At 35.7% G+C, this 22,196-nt stretch overlaps 1 protein-coding gene across 1 annotated transcript in view; it reads right to left on the minus strand.

The window, feature by feature from the left end:
* Positions 1-274: 274 nt before the first annotated feature.
* Positions 275-22,196, minus strand: part of LOC117409646 (alkyldihydroxyacetonephosphate synthase, peroxisomal-like) — a 42,463-nt gene continuing 20,541 nt past the window's right edge. Inside the window, exons 11-20 of the mRNA XM_034015961.3 lie at positions 21,285-21,412; positions 19,581-19,632; positions 17,397-17,473; positions 17,052-17,164; positions 11,833-11,902; positions 10,841-10,902; positions 9,413-9,502; positions 5,188-5,287; positions 4,949-5,006; positions 275-801 (exon numbers count right to left, since the gene is read on the minus strand). Coding sequence (XP_033871852.3) covers positions 680-801; positions 4,949-5,006; positions 5,188-5,287; positions 9,413-9,502; positions 10,841-10,902; positions 11,833-11,902; positions 17,052-17,164; positions 17,397-17,473; positions 19,581-19,632; positions 21,285-21,412 — 872 coding nt within the window. The 3' untranslated portion in view covers positions 275-679. The remainder of the gene's footprint in view (positions 802-4,948; positions 5,007-5,187; positions 5,288-9,412; positions 9,503-10,840; positions 10,903-11,832; positions 11,903-17,051; positions 17,165-17,396; positions 17,474-19,580; positions 19,633-21,284; positions 21,413-22,196) is intronic.

Consider the following 22,196-nt stretch of genomic DNA (forward strand, 5'->3'; position numbering starts at 1 on the left):
GCTAAAGGCACAAATACATAAATGGGTGTTAATGAATGGTTCTGCATCTGCCGTTGCTTTCATGACATTCTTTAGATAAACATCACTCAAAACAAGGCTACAAAACTAAATGTAAAATTTGAACTTCATAAAGAAACACCTAACAATGGCAATACAAATAAATATTTAGGCGCAATTTTCAAATTGCTTACATTTCAGTTGGCATTGTATTCTACAGTATCTACTTATTATTTCTAATTTAAGACACTGTGCCAGGAAATTTTGTGACAAATGATTGCATGTGACGTGCACCATAGGGAGCAAGTCATTATAATATCATATATTTTATTAACTTGAGTAAAACAAAAACAAAAAAACATGACAGCGAGGATGATTTTAGATAGAACATGAGAGGACTGTTGCAGCAGTGTAAGTGCAAATATACACATTACCAAGCAGAGTAATAGAAATTGGTATATAAAACACAAAGCCTATAAACACAGGAATGGAACAGTGTGTGATTTAGCACTCTAGCAATGTCTTTGCTCAAAGCTACACACTATGAACAAAGGCATCCGTACTCCAAATCCAGTTTACGGAGTGCAATAAAGCTTTATTTATTTATTTTATTTTTTTAGTAATGTTATTTTCAACTTTGTCTCTGGTAGTAAAATGAAAAGAAGAAAAAAAAAAGTGCTTCTTATAGGAGGTTTCTATTTCCAAAAATGTTGTTGGGGTCCACGTATTCTTTTACAGACCTCAGCATTCCCAGGCCGACATCCGAGATGGTCTCCTGCAGCCAGTGCTTCCGCAGTTTGCCCACTGGAAAAAACAACAGAGAATGCTTGAGTGTTCACCAGGCGGTTGGGAGACGATCAATCTTGCAAGTGTGAGTGAATAAACACTGTGTGATAAATGTTTTCATTCAAAAATGAGAAATGTTTTGCATTCTGTGATTTATGGAGCCCAGCAGACTATCAAACTCATTAGGCTCAGTGTGTTCCCAAAGGAAGCCTGCGCTGCACACTGTCTAGTTTCTGAGCAAGCTGGGATATCTAGATGAAACTCAGAAGCAGATGACGGGCCATTTTTATAGACACCAGAGTGATAGCTACATGGATCTGATCAAAACCGGCCTCCACAATGACTGATTATTCATCACTAACAGAATGTGTTTTCAGAGCATTAAGCCCTATGTACTGTATGCAATGCCCCACCCCGCAATATACCTTTATTGTGTCTGCTGAGGCCAGTATACAATTAGTACCTGAAGTGGCCTAGCCATTATGAGGGCCTGGATCCAGAACATGCTATTCATCCATGAAGAAATTACTTCTGCAGATTTCCAGGCCACTCAAGGTCATCTAACCCATACTCCGTGGAATGTTGTGCATACAGATTTCCCTGGTCTCCATACAGAGCAGACATGTCTTCAAATGTGCATTGTAGTTTATTATAGCAATGTATGCAAGCAAGTCTATTAGTTTTAGATATTATATGTTTGTTAGTAATAATAATAATGTTATTTTATAACACTGGTCATGCAACTTGGAAACAAGACTTGTGCCTGGTTAAGTTTCCCCTTTTTGGAATTCGATGCATTGCTGCATTGTTACATTATCGCTATATTATAAATGTGAATTATTCCATCTATGGGCTGCTAAAGCCTAGTGAATAAGAAAAAAAAAAAAACTCAACACACTCCAGAAATTCCTTGTAGAACTCAATTTCCCACCACTTGCTAAAATAAGGCTATTAAAAGGCTAATTTCTTTTTCAAGATGATGATGATGATGATGATGATGATGATGATGAGGATGAGGATGATGAGGAGGAGGAGTATTGTGAACCATTCACAATTTCCCCTTCAATAAATGTTGTAGGAAGTCAAATTTAGCAGGAATCTAAATACCAAACTCTTGGGGCACAACATTGATGCATCCTCTGAGATTAAAGGTTTTTACAGTTAGACTGAGGTGGCTAATGTGTTATAAATCTCACAGATTGTCTCAACCAATCAGGTTTTTTGCACATCCTCCATTATCCTACAGTCAGATGCCCTCTAAAAGCTAAAGAAACTTTGTCATCTTTAATCTCTCTTTAAATACAATATGAAGGCCTATGTCAAGTAGCCTAAGTGATTGAGACCCAAATATAACCTAAAAAACACATTTTAAAAAATTACAAAAATATTTGTTTGGTTAATAACAGCATTAATATGCTCCATAGAGATCATTACCAGTAGATCATTTGTCATAAAGTCTTAATACCAAATCGTTGTTGTACTCAATTATCTAGCACGTAATGAAAGTTGTGGCAGATATTGATGCTTAAAATAACGAAGCATAAAACAGTGAGCAACTAGAAAGCCCACTATGTCACTATTTTTTACCTTGAAAGCCAACTCAACAGGACACCTTTAAGCCAGGTATACATCCTAAAGGACTTTCCAGCAAAACTGCACATTACTACAGATTTGCCAGTCTACAGCGAGGGCCTCTATCATACTGATTGTGCTTTTCCAATAAGCAGCAAAGAATAGGCATGACAAGTGATACCTGCTACATATGCTGAGGCATTTAACTTCCAGACACTGAAAGCATGAGTGAGCAGAATTGGTTTTACCTTAAAGCATTATTAATCAAAATTATTTTGTTATTTTTTTTTTTATTGTTGTTCAAATCAAAACCGTAAAGCCATGAAATCAACAAGATCCATTTCACTCTTAAATACCATGCAGGACAGGTCCCTCTATGCCGTATCACTGACATCAGAGTCCCTTGGCTTGTTGCCTCCCTGATTACCAATGCTGAAGGAGATTAGGGAGATAAAGGTTCACCCTTAACTGCACTTGTTAATACAGCCTTAGTGAAAAGTGGCTTGTGGTTATAAATGTAAATCAGTCAGAATAGATGCAAACAGCATTATCTGACAAGATGGAACACACTAGAGCCACTGCAGGGCGCAAGACTGCCAGACCGTCTCTTCCACTCTCCGTGCACGCAGCTTTAGAAGGAATTACCCTGACATCACGGAGCAGCCACTGAATGAACAGCCCTTGAATATTTAACCAACTCGCTTGTGTGGCTCCAAAGAAAGAAGCTCCCCCCCACAGCCAAAGAACAAAACAAAACAGAAGGTGCTCGGAGTGCATCATTAGCTCTGTCACAGTGATAATTTACACATCTGTCTTGTCAAATTTCCTCAGTTTATGGTGTTAATGTAATAAATCTAATAGGGATTTTTATCAAGCAGATGACAAATGTAAAGCTATGTACAAACTATGTTGGGGATTCTCAAAACATGTCACAGACTTTCACAAAGCATGAAAAGGAAACAAAAGTTTTTTACTACAAAAGGCTGTGCAAGCTTAATATTACTGCTAGAAAGTATCAATTTTAAAAGGGCAGCCAGCGAGTGCTGTACAATAAGGTAAATTAGCAAGAACGATTGATTTATTTTGGGGTGATGAATGTTCTGGAACCTTTCCATTTCACCTTCATGACCTAATAAACCCTTACAATTACATTCTTACACAAAGATTAAAAAAAAAAAAATTAAAAAGTATAAAAGCTACAAAAAATAAATAAATAAAAACAACAACATTTTAAAAAAATGCAGACAGTAAGATACTATAGTAAATCGTGGACATGGAACTGATTCAATTTATTTTTACTAGATTCATACTCTGGTCAGTGAGAAGTACGCTCTGCACACAGAAGGATTGCTGTAAACACTCGGTTAAAAATGTATATTTCCTGTACTGCCCCCCCCCCACCCCACCCCACAGTCCCAGACTACATCTGTTTTCTTTGATACACAAAACTGAGTTAAACTAGCTCCATTTGTCACAGCGTGATTGTGGGCAGACAAACCAGTCTGTCTATATCCAGATAGCAAACCCAACTGTTATTAATCACAATTACAAGCTAGGCACTACATGAGAAATGGCATCAATATTCTCCTTTCTCTCAATGACAGTTAAATGCTCAACTGAGAATGTCACTGTAAGGCCTGTGGGTTAGTAAATAACACTGATAACAATAGGATCATTTACAGAAGCAAGCAGACTTTTCTTTTATTACCAACCTTTTAATTTAGAAGTTTCCCTCCTTTAATAAAAATTGGGATTTAATATCCTAACTAATTCATTACATGGGGGCTTTTGACATGAGTGATTAATAGCGTGGAGTGATACATAAAAAACAATAAGTTGGATGGAAATACAGATAAGGTAACCGTATTGTTTAAACCTGATAGGGTACTGTTTTTAGTCTAGCCAAATGGGGGATGTATTATATAAACCTAAATAAATAAATAAATAAATAAATAAATAAATAATTGTAACTCATCGTACCAGGTATATAATTAGGCTCCCAGTTGGTCACTCAATTTACATACTATATTAATACATATGGGATTGTTATTTGTTCATTAGTTGTAGTTTGTAGGATACCTAAAAGACAACATGTCGACTCATTAAAATGCATATTTTGGCCACTAATAACTATAGTAAAACTATGACAGTAGCCATTGCAGCTGCTAAACTATAGCAAACAAGTGGGTGGCAGCCTCTACAATCTGATCTGGAGACAGAAGACTCATGCAATATGTAATGTATTAAAGAAAGGACAAAGGCTGTGTCTATACTATTAGACACAGAACAAGTTTTTTAAATAATGCACTGGTATAAATACTTGATGTTCACAGCAGGGAGAAGTATCTTCTGACTCTGGATAGCTAAAACTATTTCACTATCACCAGGGTTATGTATCCTCAGCTGGGTATAATGACTAACAAAAAAAAAAAAAAAAAAAGAAGATCCACCATTTAAGACAATAGATATTGACTTAGTCCAGCGGGTAGTTGCATTTCCAGCTGTGTTACAGACTAAAGATTTCAAAGGGAAAAGCTACTGCAGCAATCTGCAGCTGGATAAGACCAATATACTATACAAGAACTGCAGTTACCTCCGTGATGATGTGAAAGGCTTCCTCCATTGGCAAGAATTTCTTCTCGAGCAGCATGCTGAAGAAACAATTAAAACAACAAGGTTTGTACCTGGAAAATGGCAACACATCTCTCTATACCCGCCCTGTTTAGATCACCAAGTTAAACTATACTCTTATTTAAAAAAAATTTTTTTTAACAAATCTCATTGTGGTCTCATCAGATTTACTCCATTAAATATAAATAAATGTAAGATTACCTCAATTTGATCATAAACATGGACGGGATCACTGAGTCCTCTGTAATTAAAGGCAAAGTAGAAGTAAACACAAGCACCTGCATCATAGGTCTGTGTCACCCTAGATAATGAGAGAACAGAGGTGTTAGCGTTCATGTGCAAATACACAGCATAGCAACTTACATTAGGACACAAATTATCAGGGATGTACCAAATGGTGGTTTATTCACAAATACTTAGCACCCTAGATCTTGAAAAATGACAGCTAGAATATTTTTTGACCTCCACTTTTAATATTGCTTCAGCTTCACAAAGCATCTTAGTTTTAGAATTCTATCAAGCATATATTATATGGGTTTCTGAAATCGCCTGTGCAAGTTACAGCATTTTAATGCACGTGTTAAATGAATTCAGATTCATATTCCCTGCTTTGATGGAAAGTGCAGTCTGATTTTACTCAATGTATGGTTCTCCCATACAGTTTCAGGCAGTAGATTTTTAAAGCATTAGTCTCCTGGACAGCGAAACATACATTTTAATAAAAGTATTTAGAAAATGCAATAATGGGTCAGGTTTTTCATTACTTACCTCTGACCTCAATTCTAGTAATGTTTTCACAAATATGGCTTCAGCCTGCCTGGCCTGTCACTTTTAATCTCATCACATTATCATGCTATTTAATAGCCATCAGCCCATGTAGTTTCATTTGATTAAACAGCCCTGTACATTACATAAGGAATAAACCTGATCTAGAGTTTAAACTTGATCTTTACTGGTACATTAGCCGATTGACTACCACCATTTATTATTATCACAGTATATTATATACTGTATATGCACACACACAAACAATTTTTTAAAAATTGCATTAAACGTATTTTTTTGTTCAATTGTATATTATTGAAGATTTTTGTACATAAAGGTCATCATGCTTTCATATATTTTTACTTTCAAATTAAAATATATACTATGACCCGGACAATTGCTTTGTTGCAGGACTTGTCTGTTCAGTTTGTCTCGTCTGTCTTTTATATGTCATATGTATTGTAAGGGGAACGGGTCACGCCATTACTTAGCATGGGAAAGGGGAGTGAGTGAATGAGTAGGGTTATTATTTTGGTCCTGTGAATTACGGCCCAACAGGAATTCTCTGTAGTTTCAAATAAAATAAACATTTTGAGAATTCAACACCGTCTCCCTGAGTACTACTTCTTAAACATGAAAATGTTACAATATACTAAATGAACAGACCAAGGTTATTATGACAGTTTTCAAAATCAGATGAAAGCTTGCAATACAAATCGGCATAATACAAAATCATTTACAAAATCTTGTTTGTCTCGTTGCTTGTTAAAAACTGTAACTTTACTGCTACACTACTTCCAAATGCTGTGAAATGGAAGTACAAACTTTGTGGAGTGAAAGCTAGGGTATCTGCATTGGAAGCTGCATTGGAAGCATGTCTTGGGTTTGATTCCCACACAGGGTTTATATTGCAAATTTAAAAAAAACATGTATTTTATTGTATAATGTATTTTATTTATGTGTAACAAACACATTTTAACGTGAAAAAAATGTAGTTGATATGAAAGACACTTTCATTGAACATACATACTTTTGCACACTATATATATATAGATAGATAGATTATAGATTCTCTCTCTCTCTCTATATATATATATATATATATATATATATATATATATATATATATATATATATATATATATATATATATATAAAGAGAGAGAGAGAGAGAGAGAGAGAGAGAGAGAGAGAGAGAGAGACAGAGAGACAGAGAGACAGAGAGACAGACAGAGAGAGAGACAGACAGAGAGACAGACAGACAGAGAGAGAGACAGACAGACAGACAGACAGACAGAGAGAGAGACACCGACCGACCGACTGACCGACCGACCGACCGACCAACCGACCGACCAGCACTCAACAGTATATATACATATACACACACACACACACAAGGGCCCTTGGACCCCAAATACAAAAAACAAGAAAACTTAATAAACACACACTGTCAACATCCCGGTCTGTAAACACGGGATGCCACCTCTGCAGTGAATTCAAGTCTTTTGTCTCAATAAAAAGAGTGCGCTGTGTAACTACGCATCTGAAACGTAAATCATTTTATTTTAACAAAGCTGGAAACTATACTGATCGTATCAGCAACCATGCGGCAAGGCAAAATTGATTAAAAGAAAAAAACAACAACAAAAAAAAAACATGAGGATCTCTTCATGTCGGGTTGATTTGGAATAAAAGATCAGTTTGATATTCTTGCATGTTGGATTAAGATTTGGTGCATTTTGAAACAATTCATGTCAGACTGATTTTAAATAAAAGTGCATCTTCAATTTGGGATTCTTGTTTTTTGTACGATGTTTTCATTCTTTAACGAAAAAGATAAAGCAAAGGCAGAATACTGCATACATGAGATGAACAAGTACATGTAATTCACAATGTATTCACAATTTCATCTCATTAAATTACTCCAACAGTTTATCGTTCATTTTGATTGTCCTTTTACTATAACGAACCCCTCAATATAATGAACAAAAGGCTTGGACCCCAACAGGTTCATTATAGTATATATAAAAAAGGCAGTATCTGAACCCTAACTACTGTAATTGGACTGAAAATACTTTCACTCCAACTACATAACCGCTATGCTACACAGATTCACATCTTAACCCTTTCAACAGACTAGGCTACTATTTACATTTATTATTATTATTATTTTTTATTATTATTTATTTCTTAGCAGACGCCCTTATCCAGGGCGACTTACAATTGTTACAAGATATCACATTATACATTGTTTCACATTATACAGATATCACATTATTTTACATACAATTACCCACATATATACAGTTGGGTTTTTACTGGAGCAATCTAGGTAAAGTACCTTGCTCAAGGGTACAACAGCAGTGTCCCCCACTGGGGATTGAACCCACAACCCTCTGGTCCAGAGTCCAGAGCCCTAACCACTACTCCACACTGCTGCCCTTTCCAAACGGCAATACATTGATTCAATATAGGTTGAACAATGGTGCTATTGACGTAAGAGGTGTGTAGTGTTATTATCCATTAAGTGAAACTAACTTGGTTTGTGTTTTTCAGGCACAATAAAAGCGGATCGAACTTGCATCAAAACCACAAGCCAAGTTAGTAGAAACAATTGGGGCAACCTTGATCCCCCACCGCTGCATTTGCCTATTTTCTTGGTGCTGGCCAAGGTTGCCTCAATTGTTTCTTCTAACTTAGCTTGTGTTTTTGATATCTCCACTTTAAATGGTTGGGCACTTTTGATAACTTGGTGTTTTTTTCACATTTCCAGTGTGTTTTTGTTACAGATGGAATTAACAGACTAATCTGAAGCACTTTTGTGATAGTAAAAAATAGCAGTTCAGTACAATTAGCACACTTTCAGATGATATCGCAGCAGAGAGGCCCACCTACGCAGTTCTGTTTCTTTCAAAGTGAAAGTAATCTAAAACACAGTCATCTCTGTAGGGTTGATATAAACGTTCCTGTTCAAAAACATCTATTCTTGCGACGCCTTCTCAGGGCACCATGCCTTCCACTCAATCCCCACATCAGTCGACGCCGTGACTTTTATAGAGGTTAAATGCTCAAATCAATCTTGTCACAGAAGACTGCCTGCTGGGTGCAGGGGAAATGAATGCCAGAAGAATAATCAAGTGCCACTGTAATCTCCCTGCAAGAGCAAAGGGACTGCACTGTTACTTGTCAATGTCTTTGGTTCGGTCAAAGAGGAAGGTCAAAACTGCTCGCAATTTAACGGATAGCACCTTCCTCCCAGGCTCCCATTAAAAGGAGGCTGGCATCCAACAAAGTTAACTGGCCATTTGTACGGGAAGTTTCTCCACAGTGGGTCTGCAGCAGAAAATGCAGGTGCAAATTAAGGGGGCAAATAAGACACTCCTAATCCCAGCCCACCTATATGTTGCTAATGCCAGGTCCGATGGTGGTCTGCAGCTGTAAATGAGCTGGCTTGATGAAGGCTGGAGAATTACACCACAAACCCCAGACTTAAACGGTTCAACAACACCCCTAACAAGCTACTTCAAAGCATAATTGGGTGGTCTGGGTGGTTAGGCAGCAGGGGCAGATTGCCTACTAATGTTTTACCTTGCCATGATATATATTTATTAAGTGGCCTTTTGGATTTGGAGGCCAATTAACATACACAGTAAAAATGTACCTGCATGTGGACAGTGGAGGAAACTGGACTCCTTTTTCTTTGCATTCTCTTATTATTCGCTCTTTTACATTGCTGCACAGGTCCAGTACCCTAGAAAATAAAAAATAACACTTTGTTTTACATTTCAGGAAAGATTCAATACCCAAGAGAAGAAAAACTGCTTATTTCACATTTGAGAGACACACACTGCCCCACAGAGAAAATAAGACCCTTTCCCCAGAAACCTTATGGCCTGGATTACAAAGGAAGACAGTTTAAAGAACAGCAGATCATTACTGTTGCAATAGCCTTGCTGTGATGTGATTTCACCGGCTACTAATGACTGTCACTCCTCATGCCCATTGCACTCCCACAGCAGAATGGCCTCCCTCGCATATGTTCACATGAAGGTTTCTGAGCACATCAGCTCAGATGCATACATTATATCTATACATAACAACCCAATCCTCTAAGACTATAGAAGAGCAGTGTGACCAAGTGTGACTGTCTTGGCTTACTTTAACAAGGTGCCTCAAGCCCTGTATTTATTCAAAGCATGCTGTTAGCGCATTTCACATTTATAAATCGTACAATTATCTGCAATTATAATGTCTGCATTAAATGAATTCCTCATTAAAATATTGTTCTAATTCTGCCTCACATGTCATTTATTTACTTTTAATTCCTGCTGTTATTTCAATGTAGGAGTGAAAGCAGACAGCTTCTGGTTATCACCGGTGAAACACATATCACAATATTATTCCTTTCAACAGTCTGAAGGCATTCAGATCAGTCTCCTGTACACCTGCCGACTCCCGCTCACTCCTCTGAACTGCTCTTCATTAACAAAAACACCATATACTGGATATACTTTAGACAGACAGGAACTACTGTAAACAGAATACATAATGAGTTGGCACTTTTGGTAATTGCATATTTATCTCCTTAGGCGAGGAAAGACCTTATCGTGGAAGCAGCTGTCCCTGAAGTCCATGTTTGTCTTTTAATGGCCCCTATTTCTGATAGCTGTAGCAGTCCCTCATTTGTATTAGCTGTCTGTTATCAAGAGTTTTCAGTGTGCAATACATCATTATAGTATATGTGAAAAACATCCTACTGGCAGGACATGCTCTAAATCCTACTTACTAAGAGCACAGCACTGTAAAGCCTATGCAGCTATTTTAGCCCTGTCAAATATATAATGTAACTATCATTGGTATCATGTGTCTGGGTGCAACAGCCATTGCTCAGGCATCATAGAAGTGGCTAGAACTACCAATATGCACTATGTGAGGTACAAACCATAGACTGTTTCTCACAATCTTAAGATCTCCCTCTGTTTAAGGCCAGTTCTCCATAAATAAATCATTCTCCGCTGTCTTCTTGATGGTCGTAATTGAGGGTTTCTACTTTATTATGGCAATAATATAACACCTTCATTTGTTTTACCTGTCCCAGGGTACAGAGGTTTCAAATGATTCTCCTATAACATAGTAATCCATCCCCAGGTCCTACCAAAAAAGGGAGAGAGACAGGCTATGACAGGCAAACTGCACAGTACATGTTGTGAAAGCTTAAAGACATCTTCTGTGTCAACTATGTAAACATTCAATACAGATCCTGTACCTTTGATGCCAGAATGCTTTAAACACATCCTGAACATTACCAATTCAAAGCTCTCAGCACAGTTTTATAATAAAGATTGTGGGTAATGTGCACTTCTTTGAATTTGCATATTTATCTTAAAAAATCAAGACATTTCACTCGATTTTTCAGACAGCTAAAATCCATCATTCACACAATACATGGACCCTTTAGATCTCTGACTTCTAGCTACTCTTGTCAATTTCATACTGTAGGGTCACTTAGTATTATATAATCAGATTTATATATAGCGGTTTACAAGACCCCTTAGGCGACACATAGCTACCAGCATATCTACAAAGATCTCGGTTTTATTTTTGTTTTTTTAGAAACACTCTTATCAAAAAGTGTACTTTTATTTTACATAGTACAGCAGTACAATGTTACGAACATAAAAAATACTACAAAATACCTCAAATATACTGTTGAATACAAGCATACGTGAAGAAAAAAAATGTAAATTGCATACGATAAGTATCACATCTGAATCCAAACTTCTGGCCAATAACTCAAAGTGACTAGGATTTCCAGGAGATGTAGAAGTTTTGGAGCTTGTAGATAACCTCAGAGGCAAAGAAGTGGGGTGCTCTTTCAAGTCAGATGTATTTGGGACTCTGTTTGACCTAAGCTGTTGTGTGGCTTGACAAAATCTCTTTATGGCTGTTCAATTTTGTGCACTGATGCTTTCAGCTCCAAAGAAATGCTCTGCTTTAAAAGGCTCCTAGGCTTTTTATTTTTCTTAAATCTACGACAGGTTTGAAGTGGGAATATACAATTGAGATGGGAGAGTGACCTACCCGAAGGTATGCAATGACGAATGTCAGCATGTAACCCCTCTGCCCATTATCCTCTCCAGCTGCCAAGCCTCTGAAATTGGAGAACACAGTTAATATTTAACAATCTTTTCATTCCCCTTGCCTTCCCCATACCACAGCTGTCTTAGTGTTAAACTAGAACAACCAATAACACAAAGTAGATCAATAGCAAAGCCATCAATAAATTAATATAAATCACTGCTGTTATAAATCATAGACCAATAACAAGAGCACATAACTGCATTTGCATATGGTTTACTGGATACAATTACAAAGGATAGACAATGTATTTGGTTTTTAAATCAAGTCTTGAGGTGTCTCGCCTGGGCCACTGTGGTAAAGGAGATTCCTTGCTAATCCTATTGCTTTTAAACTTAAACATCATGACAGGTGGTTACATCTTTAAATCTTTTAATTTTTAGCACATGTTATATTTTATAGGCCATCCCCCAACTTCATACAAGACACAGGTCAATCACACTATCTGAGAACTAGAAGGTACATCTACCATCTTAAAATCCAACAAAGCAACCTGCGGTAAAAACTATATCTCTGTTCTTCTGTTTAATATGACAAATATATGTTCCTTTTAAAGGCTTAGCAGTTATTTTTGGTTGACTGTAAAGCCAAACAGATTTTCTAAACATTTTGTTCTATATAAATATAATTATCAATGAGTTTACATCATCTCACAGACATCAATCTAGAGATCAGACAAACCCAAGTTGTATCATTTTATATTATATATATATAGATATATATATATATATATATATTTTTTTTATTTTGTATTCATGGCTATATTTTAGATTCTGAAGGATAAATTACCATAACATACAAAGCACAATGCAACAAATGTCAAAAAGGGTAGGGCTTTAAGCAAAGGAAGTTTTGCAAAAGCCTACAAACCACCAACATCATAAAAAAAATACAAGTGAGAAATACAGACTTAACAATAATAATACATTTCCATACGTATAGAGAAACAATGAGCTGTACTGTAAGGTGACAAACCTGGGCTAGTTTTTACTTTCCAAATGCAGAAAGAACTGCTTTACATGCATGAAAAGAAAAGAAAAGCTTGTTCTCCTACACTTTAAAATAACCAACTGCTTTCAAAGCAAGGAAACCCAAGCAGCACAACGCTTTGTGCATTAAAGCCTTGCAAGACCCCATTAAAGAAGCGCTCCTGCACAGCTTGCTAATACTCTCATACGAAGCCCCAGGGCTGCCCCCTACACCCGCCACACAGTCGAGTGGTTGTTTGAAGTTCACCAGGCTCTGTGTTTCTTCAGATAATTTATACTAGTACCCTGCCATCAAGCTGGGAAATGAAATCTACTGCTGCATTTAAATCAGTCTCTAAATTGTAAATGTCTCCAAAGACCATACTTAAAGAAACTGGACAGGAATCATACAGGGAAGGGGATTTGATGGTGGTTAAATATGCTGACCTAAATTTAAATAATTCCATAAATCACACATATATGGTTATGAGGAATTACTTTAGCTCAAATCCATGCTGTAGGCTAATTTTTATATTATTATTTTTTTAAATCATTAAAGCTACTGCATGGATGTGCATATACGTAGAAATGAATGTTCTTTTACAGCTCACAAGATTTTTCTCATATACTTTGTTTTATATTTCTTATACATTTTCAACTTTTACAACACTGCAGACTTCAGAAAAAAAACTAAAATAAACTTAAATAATTCAACGTGTCAACTAGAAGCCTTTATTAATGTCTTTTAAAAAGAAGACATTGAAAAATAATGTTTTAGTATTTCTATATTCAGCACTATTGAGCGTTTTATAGTTATAGATAACACTGCAGCCAGGTACACAGGTCAAGGAAAGACAGCTCCATTCAAAAACTGCAGAATTCTTTAGTTATAGGAAAAATATCATTTTTCAGAGTAAAACACCCACTCTGTTACTGAGGGTAGTTTTTCAGTTAAGGTACTTGGTGCTGAAAGAGTTCAGAAGATTTATTTTAGTTTAGCAAAAATCTTCAGAACTGTTGTGCACTTATGCTTTTAAGCAATACACAATGTATTATCTACCAATAGGAAAGAGCCGTCTCCAGTACATTCTAGGCGAAATGAAACCCATTCATAAGCTACAGAAGTGCCCTAAAACAGCATGAACACATTTCAAATCTTACACATTTAACCAGTCTAATTACTCCAGCAACAGTGCCAGCCCACAAATAATTCAAACTAGAAAGGCGAGTTTTGTGGGAAAATAAAAGTAAAATGGATGTGAAAAAGAGATGCATTATTAAGGTTAAATCAATGTGTCAGTGAAACAGTAAATTTTTCTGGAGAACACCTGTATTGGAAGTTTATTGAGATAATCACAGAATACAATGGAGATGCTTAAGGTGTTCGTGCTGCCTCTTTACTGCCACAGAATGCAAAGTGCAGCTATCCATTCACTCTCAAACAGCTACAAACAGTTAACAGATTTAAGGAACACTGCATACTTTAACATGGTGTGCCTTACTTTAGTTGAAAAAGTCAGAATATCACTCTTAATTATAGCTTGTGTTATCAGTTAACAGGCAGAGAACTAACATTTCAAATGTCCTTTTTTTTCTTCCTTTTTGAATAGACCATTAGACATTAAGTTAATGTACTGACCAAATATATATTGTCCACTCTGTTTTCACAGTAACACATGAATACTTAATATTACAGCAATCCGTAATTTGTGTTTTTTTTTTGTTTGTTTTTTTTTTACAAACAGGACAGTTATATCTAAGTAATTGCTCATTAGGGTTTGAAGGGGCGATTTAGTAGGTATGACAGATGACTTATTTCTACTATGGTTTCTATCGATCTGCTCAGTAATGAATCAAAATAGACAGACAAAAAACACCCCTCCATTACTCACCCTGTTCACAGAGCGAGATGTTTGCTGCTTCTTTCTAACAGTAGAAAACAACTGGTGACAAGGGGAGGGCTACAGGTAATTTATCAAACTTTTGTTTGCAGCCAGTTTCCTTTTTAAAAGCACAATGGTTTTTTTTTTATTTATTTATATATATATATATATATAGTAATCAACTTTAAAAGCTTTATTAATTTTCAATTTGAAAGCTTTAAAAAGTTAAAAGTCAATAACACCCAAAATGCAGAAGCAAGGTATTAAAAAATGCTGTAACATTTGTGTTATCATATTATTTCTATTGTGTCACAAAAGGTATGGTTTAGATTTATACATGCAAGAATGTTCAAGTTTATTACATATGAAGATTTGAATTTCACAACTGCATGCGATTTATTTAAAAATGTAATTAAAATATTTATGAAAAAAGTCACAACAGAAAAATAGAATTGTAAATATGTATGGTAAATATATGTACTAATATTGTATTGATTATGGTGAACAGCATATATATATATATATATATATATATATATATAGATAGATATATAGAAGCACAGCAGGGAGGGGGTTAAAATCTCCTCTGCCAAAACACGTGCATTTGATTATTATTTTATTGTTGATTATCACCTGCACCTGGCTATCGTTGTAAATTACAGCCAGGTGCAGGGTATTAAAGGAGAGCAGACAGTCTGCTCAGGGTGGGTGTGTGAAGAAGCCAGGTTTATAGTGTGCTCAATCGTATTAAAAAGGTGAAGACTTTTTTGTTTTCATCTCGGAAAACTGTGTTTTTCAGCCGGTAAACAACTTAGCTGTCCGGTTTATTAGAGTCGGTCCCTGACAAATGTTTAGTTAGCGCTCCGAATGAGCTCGGTGTTTATTTTGTTTAGATTTATTTTGTAATACAGTACACCCTCGCTACAACGCCCTTCATTATAACAAACCTTCAGCTATACCAAACCTGGCCCTGGACCCCAAATTAAAAAATATAACAAAGTTAATATAAAACCCACACTGTCAACATCCCGGTCTGTTTGCATAGGATGCCACCTCGCATTGAAGTCAACTCTTTTGTCTTAATAAATATGTGTGCTGTGTAACTATGCCTCCAAAACATAAATAATTTTATGTTGCAACAAAGCTGGAAACTATATTGATCATTTGAAAAAAGGAGTAACGCAGGCATATATCTGTCGTGAATATAGGTTGTCAAGACACTTTTTTGGCTTGTTAAGCAACCAGGCAACAAAGCAAAATTGATGAAAGAAAAAACAAACAACAAAAATTGAGGATAAAAAATTAAGGAACTTTTCATGTCAAACTTTTCATGTCGAGTTGATTTGGAATAAAAGCTCAGTTTGTAATTCTTGCATGTTGGATTAAGATTTGGTGCACTTTGAAACGATTTGTGTCAGATTGATTTTGAATAAATGTTCAGCTTCAGTCTGGGATTTTTGCTTTTTTGTACTGCATTTTAATTCTTTAACGAACAGGATAAAACAAAGGCAGAATATTGCATACATGAGACTAACAGGTATGTGTAATTCTACTTGTATTCACAATCTCATCTCATTAACTTACTCCAACAGTTTATTGTTCATTTTGATTGTCCTTTCGTTATAATGAACCCCTCGATATAACGAACAAAAGGCTTGGACCCCAACAGGTTCGTTATAGCGAGGGTGTGCTGTAATTAAAGTGCGCACCAGCACTTTTACTTTCAATCCTGTGTGATGGGTCGTGTTTGGAAGGGAGTGAGCCTGTGTGGCGAGCGTCTCTGTTACACATATATATATATATATATTATATACATACATATATATATATATATATATATATATATATATATACATATATACACACATATATATATATATATATATATATATATATATATATATATTATATATATATATATATATATATATATATATTATATATATATACACACACACACACATATATATATATATATATATATATATATATATACACACACATACACACAGTGCCTTGCAAAAGTATTCAGACCCCTGACCAGTTCTCTCATATTACTGAATTACAAATGGTACATTGAAATTTCGTTCTGTTTGATATTTTATTTTAAAACACTGAAACTCAAAATCAATTATTGTAAGGTGACATTGGTTTTATGTTGGGAAATATTTTTAAGAAAAATAAAAAACTGAAATATCTATCTATCTATATATAATTTATTTTTATTTTTTTTATTTTTTTAAATATACAATATTTAGTAATGAAAATGGTGCCAGTTGAGAGGGAAATGAGTTCACAGAGTAATGCTCACCCAAACTTGGCAGCAATGTCATAGACTTGCTTCTCGTGCTGAAGAACTTTCTCTCTGTCCCCTTCAAACAATAGGGTAGCCACACACAACTGGTTAGGATCGAACCCTTTGAACTGAGATCAAAAACACACATGCATTACTATGTGACTATTGAATTATACAGAATACTTTAGATCAAAAACCTCTCTCTATGTATGCACCAAAAGCATGATCTGAAATCTGTAAATTTAATCGGTGAATTAGCAGGATTAGACTTTTTAAAACGTCTTCAATTGCTATACAAACCTTCAAGAGACAGAGTCCTGCTAAACTTTTAAATTACAGACAAAATAAACGTTGACATACCTTTGTAATATAGAATTTTTTCAACCCATCCAAAAACGAAGTAAAAATTGAAGATACTTGGGGCTTCAGAGCATGTCCTACAGAGAAGATTGAAACAAGGAGACTGTCATTCACTGCCATGCTGTTTGGCCAATAAGCCAACGCAACAGTAAATGCCATAGAGTACAAGTACATTACCTAGCAAAAATGTGCAGATAAAGTGAAACACAATGTATATCATGAACTAAACATTCGTGTTTGTGAACAGAAATCAGACAGCATCATCCCTTTAGAAACCTAAAGAGCTAAACAACCTAAATACACAGCCGTCAATTAGAGGAGGTATGTAGACTGGGATGATGGTCCATGTACAGTAGCTCCTTAAACAATCACAGAGTTGACTGACTTCACATACTGGAAAGGTTAACTGTTTAATGGAAATACCGTTAACATTGAGTCAGGACAAAACCCACTAAACAAACCCAGATTTGTACCATGAAAGACAAAAGGATATGATCGCTGGATTTTTGAATAGGCAGACAGGGGAGCAATTAGGAAATCTGAATGTGCCTTACTAAATATGCCTCTTCTCGCTTTACTTCTGACATCATTAGAGCAAAACCTTTTTTTTTCTCTAACTTTTCATCTTGAGGTCATCAGTATATCTATAGCTGTATTAATTTTACAAATTCAGGCCCCTCATATTTCAGCTTTGTCTCAGGCATTTCAAAATGTTGAAATGCTGGACCGACTCATTGAGAAGACTGAGATAATTAGGGAGCCAAGACAAACATTAAAAGCCCATGCAGTGGAAGTTATTATATGGCTCTGTATTTTAGCTGTTAGCAAAAACCCAGGAGACACTTCATCCTGCCTGCTTAGTGCCAACAAGTGCAAACATTGTAGAAATCCTGAAAATACATTGCAAGTAACCAAGTAATGAGGTCCCAAGGGAAGCGTACAGTTTCTAAGGGTGTCTGCTTGAGGCAATTGGCCAATACTTTCACTGAAACTCTAATATTAATTTTAAAACTTGTTAGACAAACTGCATGAAACAAAAGAAACTCCTAATTCAAAAAGTCACTTTTTTCTCGTTAAGTAAAATCCTAGAGAGTATGTATGTTTTACAAGAAATGTGACCAAGCACAACGTAAATAGGCTATTGTGTAAATTTGGGTGAAAGGGCTTGCAAAACCAATTGAGGGTGTCAACACATGAACACATCAGCTAAACTATTCTGTTTAAAACTGTTCATCTAAAATATCACAAGGTCAGAAATAGATCCGTTAAAGACTAAGGGCCAGATTAATCAAGTTTTTAAACCGAAGTACAATTTGCATCCATTTTTTGTCAGGCCACTAAATAAAAAACCTTCCCCTGCCACAATGCAGGTGTGCAGTGAGGTTTTCCATCCTAATGAGGAATTTACCAGCGAGATCCCAGTGCAACCCCAATGCAATGATTAACAGCCTGGAAATCCCATGATGTGGGTCTTTCAGCGAGTTCTAGATTAATTACATACAGCACAATACTGACAGATCTGTACTGCACACGTCCACCTCAGGCCATGCACTATTATGATGCAGGTTTTCAAATTTAAATTTGATAGGCCTTTTTCTGAATTGCACATAAACAGGGATTTTGACATAGTAACATGCAAGAGGTCAATAAACAGCTTTGTATACAAGACATTTTACATTTTAGTAATTCATAATGGTTACTAGTGAGCAAAAACAAAGCACCTCCTTAACAAATAACATGGAACGTGTTAAAACATTGCCAAAATAGGCTGAACAAGCAATTCACTGGAATGCTTACAAATGATTTGGAGGGATTGAGGTTTTAAATTTGAAAATTAAAAAATAAATATATATTAAAGTGTTTCACTTTGGACTGAATGTTTATTGTACAGATTATACATAGCAGAGGTTTTCAATTATAACAGACATATTTTTACCAATGTTTACATACTGTGAATGGCAATTTCATTATAGATAAAAACATTTATAGTTTCTTATAATGCCTTAGTAAAATGTATTTTTACTGACCGACAAGTATTATTCATGAAATCCTTAATCACATTTGTAAAAATACTAATGATTTAAAATAGGTTCCTCTTATTATTATTGCCAACATAAAGAATAGGTACTCAACTCATTAAACACACACACACATGTTAAAATATAAAAAAAACATAAGTCTTACCAAACTGAAATTGTTCATTGTCCATTAATCGAATAGATGCCGGAGCACATCTCTGTTTAAATAAAATACGATAGTCAATTAAAAAACATACTAAAGCTTTAATATTTTTCAAAGGCAAGTAAAGTATTCAAATTTCCTTGTTTACAGAAGAAACTAGTTTGCACTACATTTCATTGTCCTTCAGGAAACACTGTTGGGGTATGATAAAATACATAGATTTGATTAACGACCTGACTAACAAAATATCAATATATAGAAGACTGCTAATTTAGTTTGAAACACAATGTCAAAATCAGTCATATTTAATGGTTTTCATGGAGTTTCCCTTTTAGATTTTTGGTTTATTATTAATAGAATGGTTAATTAGAATTAAGAATGTAAAATCACAAAATATACATTCCTATACCATGTATTAACAAGCTTTAGATCAGAGTAGAATGTCCTCTTATAAAACTGTGTAAAACAGTGATCTATTATGGATTAACATGCAATTCTGAACCTTAAGCAGCTACATATTAACAAGGACCAAGCCCCATGCAATTTGAAAATAAATTATGCTTGGGGGAGGGGGGTACCCCTCTCCAGAGAGTACTTCATGTTTTTTGGAAGCATTCATCAGATAACTATCCCAATAACATACAGGAAAATGATCAATAACTTAACTGTACACTGGCAAGAACAAGCGAGGCTGGCGCTTAATTTATCCTTCTTGCAGTAATGACTAAATTCCACTGAGACTGGGTTGTCCAAGACCACACAAATCTCAACAGCTTAATGGTCAATAACGGTTTAATCAGTGATTTGGCTTCACCGGTTACAGCACTTTTAGTAAAAATTGGCTGAACGTCTTCATGAAGTTCGAGACTTCATTGAGTCCTATCAATTACAGCGATCGAACTGATCTGCCGATTCTATTACAAGGTGTGAACAGCCAGCAAGTAATACATAGATCTATGCCACAACATTTTCTTATCCAGTCTCACGGCCTTACGTAATGCTTGAATCGTTACATTTTAAAATCACACGGGACCATAACTCTGCCTATAGTTTGGTGAGTGACTGCAAACCACATTATCCAATGGCTGCATTATAGGTTTTCATGTACTGTCACTGCTGGGGGCTATCCCTGCTCTGTGGATAAATAGAGATGGAACATGTATCCCAGTATTCTCTTAGTTACATGAATGCATTCAATTAACAGAATACAGTTATCCTTTGCTCTTGCTAGGATGTGCTGGACCCCATCATGGTAAGAGTTATCCCCATGTGCTCTGCACACCAGATAATGTAGTAATTAGAGGATTAAAACCAAATTCAATCTGTCTATTTATTCACACATTTTAAACAAATAAATGCAATTGCAGTCTGGGTGTGTGTTTCTGTGTGCATGTGTTTCATTGTTACTTAGATTTCAAAGTAAACCCCTGAGCCACAATTTTCAGAGAGCAGCAATGGTATTTGTTAAAGAACTGAAGTCATGTAGGGTTTTCTGGTGCCCTTATTAAAAAGTGAAAAGAGTAGAAGTAGCATATTACAATGTCGTTGCCTTTAGCCCTGGGCTATGCTCAGATGTCATGGCATACGGTTACTTTAAAATAAACCCCAGACCGACTTTCAGTAAAGGAAATACTAGATCTGGATCATGACGTTTTAATTGTCGCACACAAGCATATTAAAAAGACATACAGCTCTACTGCTCCTTACCTGCTTGGCTACTTCCCTTAAACAGGCCACTCCCTGGTCGAAGTTGGGAAAGACCACAGAGCCATACTTCTGATATTCTGGAATCGGTCTTATTTTTATTGTGACCTCGGTAACAACACCCAGCGTTCCTAAATGAAACAAAGTGCAATAGTTCAGACAAACAATAGGGGGATTTGAAATCATTTCTCGGTCAATAAAGATTTCCCCAGACCATTTTCTACCAAACACATTTTAATTCCATCATGTCATGAGTTAACAAATAGATATTGCCAAATTGTATGCTTTGGTGCATTAGCAATAATATCCTTCAACATCCAATACACGTCCCTACCCTACTGAGCAGGTTTCACTCTACTCTAGGGGTAATAATGCTTGGGATTTATTGACACAGAAAAAACAAAGGAAGTAAACAGAAAGCAGCAGATACACATTAGAGGTAATTTATTAGCTCAGTGAGCGATCCTTTTGCCCTTTGAACTGCAGCAGCAGTGAAGCGCTCTCTCTCTGTGGCTTCAGGCCTCAGATCAAATGCTCAGCCACTGCTGCGATTTCCAGGGCACTGTGGCATTCAATTGCAGTCTACCTTTATACTATTAATAAAAATATCAGTTTATCCATTAGTTGAACTACAGTGCACCCATTTTATAAAACAAGCCAGGTTTAAACAAAAAAAGAGGTACAAGGTTTATATTTAATATCTCCCAATTAAAATTCCATTACTCACAATCCACTAAATGCAACTTAACTTGCAGATAAACTGTCTGTAGTTCATGTAAAAAAACAAATAAATAAAGAAAAAGAAAAAAAATCAGCAGAAAAACATCAGTATAATTACAATGCATTTGCTCAGAAGAGCCAGCTTCACATTGTTTCACATTTCAGTATAACATACCTTTTCCCAAGGGAGCTAAA

The sequence above is a fragment of the Acipenser ruthenus genome, chromosome 10 (assembly GCF_902713425.1).
Source record: "Acipenser ruthenus chromosome 10, fAciRut3.2 maternal haplotype, whole genome shotgun sequence".
In the NCBI taxonomy this organism is placed as follows: Eukaryota; Metazoa; Chordata; class Actinopteri; order Acipenseriformes; family Acipenseridae; genus Acipenser; species Acipenser ruthenus.